The 13,290-nt window shown below is 35.6% G+C and overlaps 1 protein-coding gene across 16 annotated transcripts in view; it reads right to left on the reverse strand.

Annotated features, from left to right (window-relative positions):
* epb41a (erythrocyte membrane protein band 4.1a) overlaps positions 1 to 13,290 on the reverse strand; it is a 165,654-nt gene that overhangs the window by 33,742 nt on the left and 118,622 nt on the right. For 7 of the 16 annotated variants that reach the window (XM_087295550.1, XM_087295549.1, XM_087295547.1 and 4 more), the window contains one exon: positions 4,942 to 5,112. In XM_087295550.1, the coding sequence (XP_087151676.1) occupies positions 4,942 to 5,112 (171 nt within the window). Of the gene's footprint in view, positions 1 to 4,941; positions 5,113 to 11,691; positions 11,740 to 11,871; positions 11,935 to 13,290 lie in introns of all 16 variants that reach the window. The other 9 variants (XM_087295552.1, XM_087295551.1, XM_087295544.1 and 6 more) reach the window with 2 other exon arrangements.

Below are 13,290 nucleotides of genomic sequence, written 5' to 3' on the forward strand. Positions count from 1 at the left end.
ACAACACCGGATAATACAGGATAAAACCGACTGTATTGGATAATACTGCATAGTGTTGGGGAATTATAGCGATATATCCCCAGAACTTGATATACCGCCCAGTCCTGTATGTTTGTAATGAGGCAACAAACACATGTAAACTGCTGAGTATAAGTGTTCAATGCATATCTATGCATCATGTCATATCACTCAGCTCTTACTGTAATTTTCTCGAGATAAAGGATGTCAGTCAACATTAAAAAAATGCATGTTTTTGCAGAAGTTGATAATAATTCCTGCCTGTGTTTTCAATGCAATCTCATAGCAATTCGTAACTTTTTAATTCAGTGGCTAATTCGTATGAATTTATACGATCTAATTCATACAATTAAGTATGATTTGCACATCATCCAATGATGGTTGGTTTTAGGGGCGGGGTTGGATGCCACGCCTCCTTTTTAAAACATTTTTATACGACTAAACTCGTACAAATTAGACACTAAACTGACAAAACGTAGAGTACGTTTTCTCGTGAGATCAGGCTGGTGTTTCATGTATGTTACAATTTCTAAATACAACTCTGAACATATCTCTGGCTGTCCCTTTTGTTGAGTAAGCAAAATGGTGGCTAGTTAAAAAGATTTAACAAGGCATATACTCAGTTCATTAAAATAATTTTTGACAAATGAAGTATGATTATTTTATATGTGTAGTAGCATCTCAGAGTACATCATGTTGTGTGTGTATGAGAAAGAGAGAAGGTAAGAGAGAGGAACACTGAGCTGTGGAGCATCATAGCAAAGCTCATTAATATTCACAACTGTTCTAAATATGTCTGTCAGAATGGCCGAGTGGTCTAAGGCACCAGACTCAAGATGTTCTAGCCTTCTCAAAATAATGAGATGTCTGGTCTCCAACTGGAGGTGTGGGTTCATAGCCCATTTCTGACAACAGAGCTTTAAATTGATTTGACATCCGCTGCGTAAAACATATGCTGGAATAGTTCATTCCACTATGGTGACCCCTGATAACAAAGAAATAAAGCCAAAGGAGAATGAATGAATGATTGAATGTTCTAAATATGACCAATCCTGAGCTTCTGATTCTATGGGTCTTTTTTGTGTTACTTTCTAAACCTTCATGACTTCCTTTCTTCTATGTAACAGAAAAGGAGAATTATTTTGTTAACTGCATGACTTTGCAATACTGGAATTCTGCATGGGTCATATCAATGTATTTCCCAACCTTTCTACCATTTCCCACAGAGACTAATTGAATGAAATTGTGTTCTATAGAAGAAAAGAAGTTTGACTCCCATGAGAGGTTCCCATAACTCAGAGTGGTTTTAACAGGCTGTCAGAAGAAGCATTTAGATCCAGAGATCAATTCCTGAATTTTTTTACTGCCTGTCACATCAAACAGACAGTGACTAGCAACTGCATCGTACTTTACAAGTACATTTTGAGCCTCTTACAACACACATGGCTAGTCTTCAGTAGACCTTTGTTTCAACATAAACTAATGTCGACTGCAATTCAGTGTAGTTTTTTATTTTATTTTTAAAGGTTTCACAGATGAAAGTTGTAATAGTTATTGGCATAGCTGAATAATAATAATTCAGTACATAAAAATGACATACTGTGAGGCCTCAAACACCACCGTTTCCTTCTTTTCATGTCAATCGGTAAATCTAAATAAAACAAAGACTGTGACCATCCACACGGGATTATTATTATGCATATTTTGAAATTGGTTTTAAAGAGTAAAGGAGCAGTTTTGTGAAGCAGGCAGGAGTGTTCATAACTCATCCGGACGTAAAATGCAGGATATAAGAAATATACATTTCTACAATGCCACCCCAAAGAGGCATAAGGTCTGTTAAAAACGTACTGTATATAATCTTTTTATGCACCTTTGTAATGAATACAATGTGTTTAATGAATGCAAGTGTTTAATGTTGTGTCATATAACTCAGCTTTTACCGTTATTTTTCTGGAATGAAAGGACACCAATAAACTTTATAAAACTCTGTTTATGCAGAGGTGGATATTATTTATTGCTTCTGTTTTCAGATATGTTAAACCAGGGTGTCCAAAGTCCTAGATGCCCGTTGTCCTACTGAGTTTAGCCCCAACTTGCTTCAACACGCTAGCAAGGAAGTTTCTAGTATATCTATTTTGTTTGATTAGGGTCAGAGCTAAACTCTCCAGGAGACCAGCCATCCAGGATCAAGTCTGGACACCCCTGTGTTAAACCCACAAAATAAAACTCTAAATACATCTCTGTTGGTACGTTTGTCAAGTAAATTTATCATTTAGCCTATATTTCATACACAGCACAACTCAGGAGCAAACTAGGTCACTATGGTGGCTTGAACATAGCTCACTCACTCATTCTAGCTAAAATAATCATCTCTATCACAACAGTTAAGCTACAGTCATTTAACAAGGAATGAACTATTTGTTCAAATATTTTTGGATAACTGAAGTATGATTATTTTCACATGACTAAAACATATTAGGGGTAATTCCTGTGGTTCAAAATTGACTTGTAAAAGCATTTCTGGAGAGTTTTTGCACTTACCTAAGCCACATACTTTCTATGTAGATATCGTAGAGCAATTTCATATATTGTATCGATGCTTTCTATGGCACCTTTAACTTAATTTTAATTTTAAATCTAACCCTCCATTTATTCAACTAAACAAACATTTTATTCCATAAAAGTAAAACATTACAAACTTACTGTACCAGGGATAGACGGGCTTAACTATAAAGTGCAATTTTTTATTTGTTTGGTATTTATTTACAAATATCTGAATCAGATGACAGTACAGCAATAGAAGGTAAATTTAAATGATAAAGAAAATGCAAATAATGGTGCAGCAGTCTCCAAAATGAATAAACTATGTGAAAAAATGGTTGAAAACCTTTGTTAATCCAAAAAAAAAGATAAAAAGTCAGAAACAGATATAACAAAAAAAAATCTTGTGTACACGCAGCTAAGCAAAAAAAACAAAAAAACATTTAAGCAGCCAGACTTCGCAAAACCCTATAAAGACTTCTACAGTACCTCAAAAGTGCTTATAGACTATTTTAATTTGGTGATGTCATTGGCCCATAAGCATTTCCTGCTTGCTATCAAACTATTTCAGTAGAGTCTGACTGCAGATTTGCACTTGCACCTCCAGGCTTGCACGCTCGGACTTGCACGCTCAGGCAACCGTCCTCTGCAAGTGACGTAATTTATAATCGCCACCTGTGTCCACTTGCATGAAAGTTCTTTGGTAATTTAACTTAAGCGTGTCCCTGAGGTGTAAAAATCTCTGAGGTAACGGATTTCACTGAGATCGTTGCTTATCTGTCACCCTTACCCAAGTGCCTTTTTTTCTAAGCATTTCACTGTGGTTTCTGACAACATACGGCGACGGGTGCCACAGTTGTTATAGTTACGTAAACAGATCGTAATGAACCACGAATTAGAGGTTTGCATTCCCGCGGCTGTACCGCGGGAGCCGCAGGACCCTACCAGATTTCTGTGGAACCGGAATACATTTCTGAATAAATGGCGGGAGCGGTCGGTAACTGGTTTAATTTTGGACGGGAGCGGGCGGTCTAACAATATCGCTACTGACTCCCGAGTGAGCGAGCACGCGTACTTATGTGTTGAATGAGAGAGCGTGATGCTGTGTTTAGCTTGTTTGTTGCTGTGTATGTGTGTGTGTGTGTAAAGAGAGAGATGATGCCTATGTGTGTGTGTGTGTGTCACTTGCTTGGTGCTTATGTCTGTTTGTGTGTGTGTGTGTTTACACAGACAGCTTGTTATAGGCTGTCTGGACTCTGTATAGCTGGGTGGTTTTCGGTTTTGTTCTCCACCCGCTCATTACTGGGAACAGGCACGGCGCGTAGAAAACAGGGGCGGGTCAGATAGCAGGACAACAAATGTTGAATAAAAGAGGGAGCCGTCGGGTTTGGGCCAAAATCTGGCGGTAGCAGGATTCAAAATTTTGTCCTGCGCAGATCTCTATCACAAATGGCTCACAACAGCTCTGCAGTAATGTTACACATCATCTGTGCCGCTTTCTTTCTGTTATGCGAGTCGAGACGTTCCCTTAACCAGTCGATTTCAACGTTATGTTTGGAGAACCTATAAATCTGGGCTGGGATCATGTATAAACTGTGATTTCATATGGATGCACTCCTGCACAGACGTGCTAACTTATTAAGAATAGTTATAAAGAATAGTTTCCCAAGTCGTTCAAGAATCATTGCTGTAAGTCCATAATATGTATCTGTTAGATGTAATACCACAACTTCAAAAAACTAAAATTCAAATTTGTCTAGTGTTTTTTATTCATAACTGTGGAAGAATACTAAAATTTAGTTGATATAAATAATAAGCTTTGCTGGTGTGAATGTTAATAGTAGCCTGCTTTGGTAAATTTACATCCAGCATATAATCATATGATGAATATGCTAACTGCTTTTCATGGGGGGGAACAGGTGCAGGTGTCGATTGTAAATGACGTCACTTGCATAGGAAGCGTGGGTGAGCGTGCAAGCCCGAGAGTGCATGCTGAAGATGGAAGTTCTACTCTGCAGCCAGACCCTTCTCAACTATTTCATAACTGCAACAAGAGGCAATTCAATCATAACTCAGTTAAACCAGCTATCATAACATTATTTATCAATATGTGGCTCTTTCTGGATTCTCAGAAGCTATAGAAATTAAAAATGTAAAACAGGAAATACATTCAGACCATTGTTATTGTTTACGTCCCTCAAAATGGTCTATAGTGTCATCCTTATATCTAGCCAACAACATAATTTTTAGCACACTTGTGCCTGCAAATCAGCATGAATCTATTGCGCAAGCCAGGCAATTTTCAGTCTATTTCTTCGAGCGAAGTACATACAAAACAGACTAAAATCCAACATTTAGAACTTCAACTCTGGTACTCACGTCTGGCTGCATCTGGCCGTTGATGCTGGCTGTGCGGAAGGGCGAGTGAGTGGACAGACGCTTGTCCCACTCACTGGGCCGTGGTTCAGGCACCGACTCCATGAAGCTTCGCTTGAGCTCACTGATACTGGTGTGATGACGCATGATTTCTGTCTGTGTCTTATCCACGTCCTGAGAGTGAAAGAGAGATCCAGGAGGAGAGAGAGTATACCAAGACGGTCAAAAAAAAAAAAAAGACAAGAAGAAAGCGGAGGAAAATTTTGGAAGCCGATAGCAAAATTGGGATAAAAACAGGAAGGTGAAGGACAGATGAAGAGATTAAGAGAAAGCCCAATGAAGACATATCATTAGTTTGATTATCAAACATGAATCACTATATTAAATCTAGGGTTGGGAATCAAGTTAATTAAACAAAATGCAATAGAGCTGGAAAATCCTAAGATGTTCAGTTCTTTTAATGATTGTTGAATGTTCATAGATTTTATTTGGTCTTGGTTGTTAGTTTGTATTCTGAAAGAAATTACAAAAAATTGCAACACATTTTTATTGCTGTTGCTTATCGCATGCAACAACATGAACTTAAACATGAACATTTCGATAGATTAATCAATTTGATCACATTTTTTGCAAATATAGAATTATTAATTGAGATTGAATGTGATTTAATTTACTGTGATTTTTGAAAATAAATAACAATTCAGACAGATTAACAATGATAATTCATTTTATTTATTTCAGTTTTTGTTCAATTTTTAGTGCAATTTAAAGGGTTAGTTGAACCAAAATGAAAATTCTGTTATTAATTACTCACCTTCATGTTGTTCCAATCCCCATATACCTTTGTTTATCTTTAGAATACAAATGAATATATTTTAGATGAAATGCGAGAGCTCTCTGACACCATATAGTCAGCAATGTCAGCAATGTTTCAGAGTTGTTTAAAGTTCAGAAAAGTAAGAAACAACTTTGTTGGAACATTTCATGTAACTTCTGTGATTCTGTGAACTGAAATCATACAAAGATCCAAGAACAGGTACCAAAAAAAAAAAAAAAAGATTAATTAGGCAATATCTTCTTAATCACATCAGTTCAGGATTCATGTTTATATGCGCACTACAATGTATTTGCCATTAGATTTACAACACGCACACATCATATTGCCCATAGAAAACATGCACCCTGACCTGATATGGAAGACATGGGTGGAATAACATGAGGGCGAGTACTTAATAATTTTCATTTTTGGGTGAACTAACCCTTTAAAACTTAGAATACTAAATAAATATTTACTGAATGATTATTTATTCACATTATTGACCAAAACCAAAAGCTTACTAAATGAATGCATATGCATTGGTAGGATTTGTAAGTGATGCTTCAAAATAGTTTTTGAATCATTACATCACCAGTTTAATATTGGTTTAAACTCAATATGCATGATTCACAGAATGATTTTATATTTTACATATATTTACATAGTTATTTAAATCATTGAGAACCAAAATCATTACATTATGATTCCCATCCCTAGTCACATCAACTAAGTACATATGCAGATCAGCCATAGCCCACCAAGACACATATCTCTTTTCAACTTTCACTGTCTTCTAACTGCATTATCTCCTCTTTTGCATCATCCATGGTCTGATTTGTCTGCCATCATCTATCTCAGGAGCATCGGGTAATCAGCTATGCTTAGACAGTATGACACTATGAATATTCATGTCATAGAGAACGCTTTGTGATTCCCAAAAAACAAACGGTGCTCGAGCGTACAGACAGATTGTGATTAATGAGATCGAGAGACAGACAGACCTTTAATCTCAGCTGATCTTTATTCAAATAACTGCAGAAAACAGGTGAGAGTTTGGAACAGATTTGTGTCTCGGTGCCCAAGAACATCTGCAAGGATGAAATGCTCTCATGAGAAACCAGCCTTCATAGTCTACTTTCCCTGACTTCAGACAGACAGATGCCTCGAAAATTAATTGGCAAAAGGTTTGACTTTCTCCTCCATAAGAAATAGTAACATTACAAGCTACAGTATGTGCATTAAAATGTGTTATATTTTGTAGTTTTAAATTAATTAGTTAAACTGATAAACACTGTTATATATTTAAAAGAAACTGCAACTTTATGTTGAAATCTAAAGAGCTACACCTAGACAATATTTTAAATTACTGTAAGTGTTTCAGGGATCCATTTAAAGTGTTTTTGATGGAAACACTTGTGAACACATTGAAATTAAACATCCTTATGTAAATATAATATGTCAACAAACGCATTTGACATAAGAGTTAAATAAAGAATGTTCTTTGTCCAGGGTCTGTGATATTTTCCTTTATAAGTTATATCTGATAAAATCGTCAATGAGTTTGTTTAAATAATAGCTATAGTACATCAATTATGCTTTTTTTGCATGAACAATAAACAAGAACATTTGAATAAATTCTGTGCGCAGCATATAATAGTACACCCCTTTTGGAAGATAATTGCTTTCTCCATTACTCAGTAAATAAAGGCCTGTGCACAATGAGACTTTTTTTGCTCACGTTTTCCATCGTCGTTTAACACCTCGTTACTAAATAAAGGGCATCAATGTGATCGAGCACACCAACACGCAAAACGCCAGAGGCAAAAGTGTCATTTTTGAAAAACACCTCATGCTTGTTTTTTTTTTTTTTTTTTGATGTGCCGCGTCAAAACCTTCTCCACCAATCCGATTGCCACTTTTGTTCACGTGCACAAAGCTGCTGAAGTTACAGTAAACAGCGCTTGGAGGCGCGCAAGCGCAAAATGTCAATGCTAGCGCACACTGAAGAAGATGCCCAGTGCCAATATGAATGTGGAGCTGCTTGTTGCTCTGGTGAACAATAATCATTTCTTCACCGCTAGAGCTGGAGCAGCTACTTGAACTATCCATAACAAGCGTGTCAACTTGTCTTCTTCTTCTGTGTTACAAGCGGGTGTCAGAAGCTTAAAGTTGTGTAGCGCCATCTAACGTCAAGGAGTGATTTTGCATACTCTTCTGCTAGATGCCAGTTAAAATTGCTTGGGTATGAATCCGGAAAAAACATCTTGTAAAACGCTGATGATAATCGCAAACAAAAAGCGTCTCGGTGTGTACGAGCCTTTAGGACAAAATATATTGATGCATTTTTACAACTATATTCTTTAAACTAAAAGTTTGGTTCTATTTTACAAATGGTTTCCATGTCTGTGGTGTTGCAGCTGAAACAACAGCATAAACTACTATGACTTCGATCAGGTGCTGATACAGATGTGGCCACTGAAAATTTCTTCATGTGTAATGCTGTGATTCGTGCAGGTGTCGCAAGGAAAAAACATTTTTCCATTAACGGGCCTGTGTGAGCAAACGCCCCCCAAATCGAACAACCCACCCAGGGGTGCGTATCCGAAAATCATTATTAGCCAACTAAGGTAGCAAGTTCCATCGTTATAAAATATATAAGGAAAAAAAAAACACAGCTACTGTTTAGTTTATTCAATAAAACACTCTATAGGCTAAGGTTCTTATTTGTGCTTAAGATTGTTGTATGTTTCTCTGTTCAATTTAAAGGTGTTGCATAAAATAAAAAAGTAGTTTTCATTTAATAAGATATTTCTTTGCTGTGTCCTCCTTGTTGTTTCAATAATGCATCATCATTTTTACACCACATTAAAGACACAGCAGCCAGTAACTTTCAGTTGTTGAGTTTTTGTCACATTTAAAAGATGTGTTTGTGCATGAAACGTGCGAATTTAAAAGCAAGGGTCTGAGAGACCAGGCGAAAAAGCGCTCGCTTCACAGCTACGTCGATGCCGCGAGCAGCTGGTTTTCTTTCTTTCTTTATTTATTTTGGAGATAGTGAACACATATTTGTATTTAAATATGACTACAACAGAAAGACATAAAACTTTACAAATTACATTTTGTCTACATTTGTAGGTTCAACACAATAGTGTCATATTTGATCTAGATAAAATAGCCCTAGCTATATTCAAATCATTTAAAGAATTACACTTTTACTGTGCTCTACTTAGTGATACATGTTACCAGTATGAGTTTGCATAGACATTTATTGCCGTACTGAATGCAGCAGCAGACAGTTTACCTCCGATTTTGAAAATAAAATCGCTAACATACAATTTAAACTTAAACATTAGAACTGTGCAAACCAATAATACTCAACATGTACTTTTAATAAAGCTAAAGAGTTTTGCTATATATGAATTAGATTATAAACCAGTTCATTTCATTGGGATTGCGTTGTATTATTTAGCGCTTCTGAAGGGCTGATATTTAAACAATTCTATAGTATCACTTCTGGTGCGGCAAATTGCTTGTTTCTTTAATCTTTTCACATCATGTGTGTTAGGACACAGTGAAAGAAAGAAATAATTTAAGGCGAGATTGGAGATTTTTCTGAGAAATTTGTTATGGTGTACTCATTTATGCTGGGCACTGTGCATCTATCTGTTGATATCTAATATACTGTAAGGTATATTATAATTCACTGCATATGCTGCAAAGTTATTCTGTTCTTAAATCTATTTTTTAAGAAGAGGAGGTAGCTGGGGTGGTATTCATGTGAGCATTTCACAAGATTAAATAAACTATTTAAGCTCCAGTGTGAACAAAGCTTCAGACATGAGTCAAATGACATAGTTCTGATTCATAAACATACTGTACAACAAACTAGTCTATTTTGTCTACATCTAATCTACTAAATTAATCTCATGACATCATAATTAGATATTTGACACATGTCTGTTAATCAACAATAGCATAACATGGAACATTGCTTAGCTCAAACAGCAATCTTAAACACTATACATAAGAACGGTATATGTGATGGAGACAATATGTTGATCAAGATACAGAGGTCACAGGGTTAAAGAAGAGGTCATGGGTGGATGAAGAGGTTATTGTCACAGAATCCATTTAAGACTCATCAGATTTTACAAAAACAACAGTGACAACAGTGGAAACAGTCTTTATAGTAATAATGTAAATATATGACTGGGACAGGCTGCACAATCTGTATTACATGTAACACTGTAAATCCATAATATCATAATCATGTGATATTATAACAAATATATTGGTAAAAACATGCATTAATATCTAAATGTACAGCCAATGAATATAAATAAATATAGTAAATCAGCAGATTTGAGTATGCACAATATATGGGCTTGTCACACTGTGTTTAGCCCAGGGGTGTGCGACATTTATAGTCAATATTAGCTAACAACTTATTTACGCAAAAAGTATGATTGCATAGGTTTTTGTTTTCATAAGATGATGTACATTTGTTAAATACTATCACACATGAATAGTTTTATAAATAATTATAAAGATACAACAAACTAGTTTTTGGAGTCTACTTTAATAATCTAAGCACATGTGAGTGTAAGGACCAGTACACTTCCAGCAAAGTCCTATTTAATTCTTAATTTGAGGACAAAAAGAAACTTGAAAAGATAAACTGCCGAGAGCGAGGAGTTGCAGTGTTCAAAAAGCAATATACCACTACTCATTATTTTTGAAAGTCTTTTTGACCTCAAACAGAATAACATAAAACTTAAAAACTAATATAGTTTTTTTTTTTTGTATTTGAAAGATATTTGTGTGCTGCTGTGCATCCCCGTGTATGTCATAAGTAATGTGCATGCAGGTTCTGGACCTATTATATCTTTATCTTAAATTATATCTTATTACATCTCTAAAAATTATATTATATCTTAAAAAAATTTTAAAAATGTAAAAATTATTATTATTTTTTTTTTAAAACTAAAAAATGCTTGCTTCGCACCTGGCACTACATTGCACCTAGTGTATGATAGGGCCCATTATGGCACTACAAATTAATATTAACCAGGTCAAGTGTTATTGTTTTTCGTCAGATTTGCAGACAAAATTAAGTACATAAAGCCGGTGCGGAACATTTTTGCCTGACTGATCCATTTTAACACTAGCTTCATTTTGAGTAAATCACTCATTAAGCCCTATGATGGGTTTTAGTGTAACGTAGTTATTTGTCACAGGCCAAAAGCACTCTAGTTTAAATATCATATGGAAAAAATCTCCAAATATTCTGAGATATAATTTTTGGAATATCGTACACCCCTGGGTCAACAACTATTTTTAAACCTATATTAAACTGTAAATAATTTCAGTGACTGAGAGATACTACAAAGAAAACAGGTTATCTAGATATAAGAGACAGTATTATTCCTTTTTTAAGTACAAGCAGATGAATGTGTTAAGTCTTCTGACAGTCCTGCAGTGGTCCAATCAATAGTACTGATCTGTTTAACATGATGTCAATTTGCAGGCCAACCAAGGCTAATAGTGACCATTCTTCCATTTAATAATCATGGATAAAGTATGACCAAATAAATAAGAGCCACATAACTCTAACAATAATAAATAAGTGTAAAAAGCCCATTAGAAATCTTAGAAAAGAGTAGCCATAGAGTATACTGTTAGCCATAGAGTATACTGTTAAAAAAGTAAATTAAAGCATTCATGCTAAGAGCCTAACATGCTATAAATGTGCCAGTGCTTCAATAAAATAATACTTAAAAAAAGCCAACAAAATCCAATCCAACTACTTACACTACCGTATTTTTGGATTGAATTGATTTTGTATGAACCAAAAATAAAATAAAATAAAAATCCCAATCATATATTTAAATAAACCGTGCTATAGAAGCAAATGATAAATAGAAGTGAGTACTTGCATTACAGTTAGTGAGGTAAATAGTGCATGCCAAGCCTTTAGGGTTAAGCTACAAAACAAAACACAAAAAAAAGAGTGCGTGGTGAGAAGAATGAAGAAAGAAACAAGATGAAACAGAATCTCATGCAGTGAGACGTGCGGCAGCAAAAAAACAAGACATTTCCAAAGTTTCCATACAAACCTCCAACATTAAATTGCTATGTCTGATATAAATAGTTTCGCCCTCAATTTTCTTTGCTCTTTTCTGTGAAGAACAGAGGACAAAAAGGAGTTGGCAGTGTTTGAATGTAGATAAAGTTGTGAAATGTTTCTTGGCTTATTTTTAAGGTTTGATCTTCGGTTGCATTCTTTGTGTAGGGAAGTGGAGGGATGAGGACAACTCAAATATGGATGAACAACAACAGCCGCAGCTAGACAGAGGGCAGAGGTCGAAGGTCAGAGGTGACTGAGAGGTCAGGGATAATTGTGCGATGGGTAAAGTTATGAAAGTGTAATGAAATCAGTTTTTCCTTGCAGCATGGGTAATCCACAGGTGTTATTAAACACTGATCCATTTGTTTGAGCATCCTGACCAACATAACCAAGCAACCATGAATCAACCGATGTAAACTATAAAACTAAATAAACAATAATAATATATGAATACCAAAGCATATAGAATAACGTAATGTTTCTCAACAATGTTCCTGGAGGACCACCAACACTACATGTTTTGGATGTCTCCTTTGTCCGTCACACCCATTACATGTCTTTCAGTCTCTGCTAATGAGTTGTTGATCTGAATCAGGTGTGCTTAGTTAAAGAGACATGTGCTGCGTCCCAATTCACATACTATCAATCTAAATAGTATTCGAAAATATAATCAGTATGTCCCAAAGCATAGTATGTAAAAAAAGAGTATGCCAAAGGCTCCAGGATGGTTAACAATTCAAGAGTAGAAGCGCCCATACTCTAAACCAGTGGTTCTCAAACTTTTTTCATCAAGTACCACCTTAGAAAAAATTTGTCTCTCCAAGTACCACCAAAATGAGTAGTATTGAAATACAGTAGCGTAGTAGGCTCAGTAAAGCAGCTATATATGGCTAAGGCTATATGTCATATATGGCATATTATATACATCATTTTTGGTTAACTTTGAAATGTGTAAAGCATGTACAAGACATATTTCATTCCTCCGTGTACCACTAGAAGGAAGCCTGCGTACCACTAGTGGTACACGTACCACAGTTTGAGAACCACTGCTCTAAAAGATAATATAGCCCACAATACATAGCACATTGGATGTGAATTTGCACGTCCAAACTCAGATAAAAAGTGTAAACAAACTACAAAAATGGAGGACATTAGACACCAACTGTCAATTAGAGAGGCTTCGGTAAAGTTGTTTAAATGACTGATAATCTAGCCAACTGGACCATATTTAAACCCTGTTTTCCATGTTATATTTCATCTGCAACAACAATGTGAACTTAAATTAAGATTTGTTTGGACATTATCGTCTGAATGCATTACCAGCCAAATACCTGAGGAGATGCCCCTGCATGAAAGACTCACAAATGGCAGATTTTCCTGCTGCTGCTTCTTCAATGAGGTAGTTAAT

Source organism: Danio rerio, chromosome 19 (genome assembly GCF_052040795.2).
Source record: "Danio rerio strain M-AB ecotype USA chromosome 19, GRCz13ab, whole genome shotgun sequence".
NCBI classification, from domain to species: domain Eukaryota; kingdom Metazoa; phylum Chordata; class Actinopteri; order Cypriniformes; family Danionidae; genus Danio; species Danio rerio.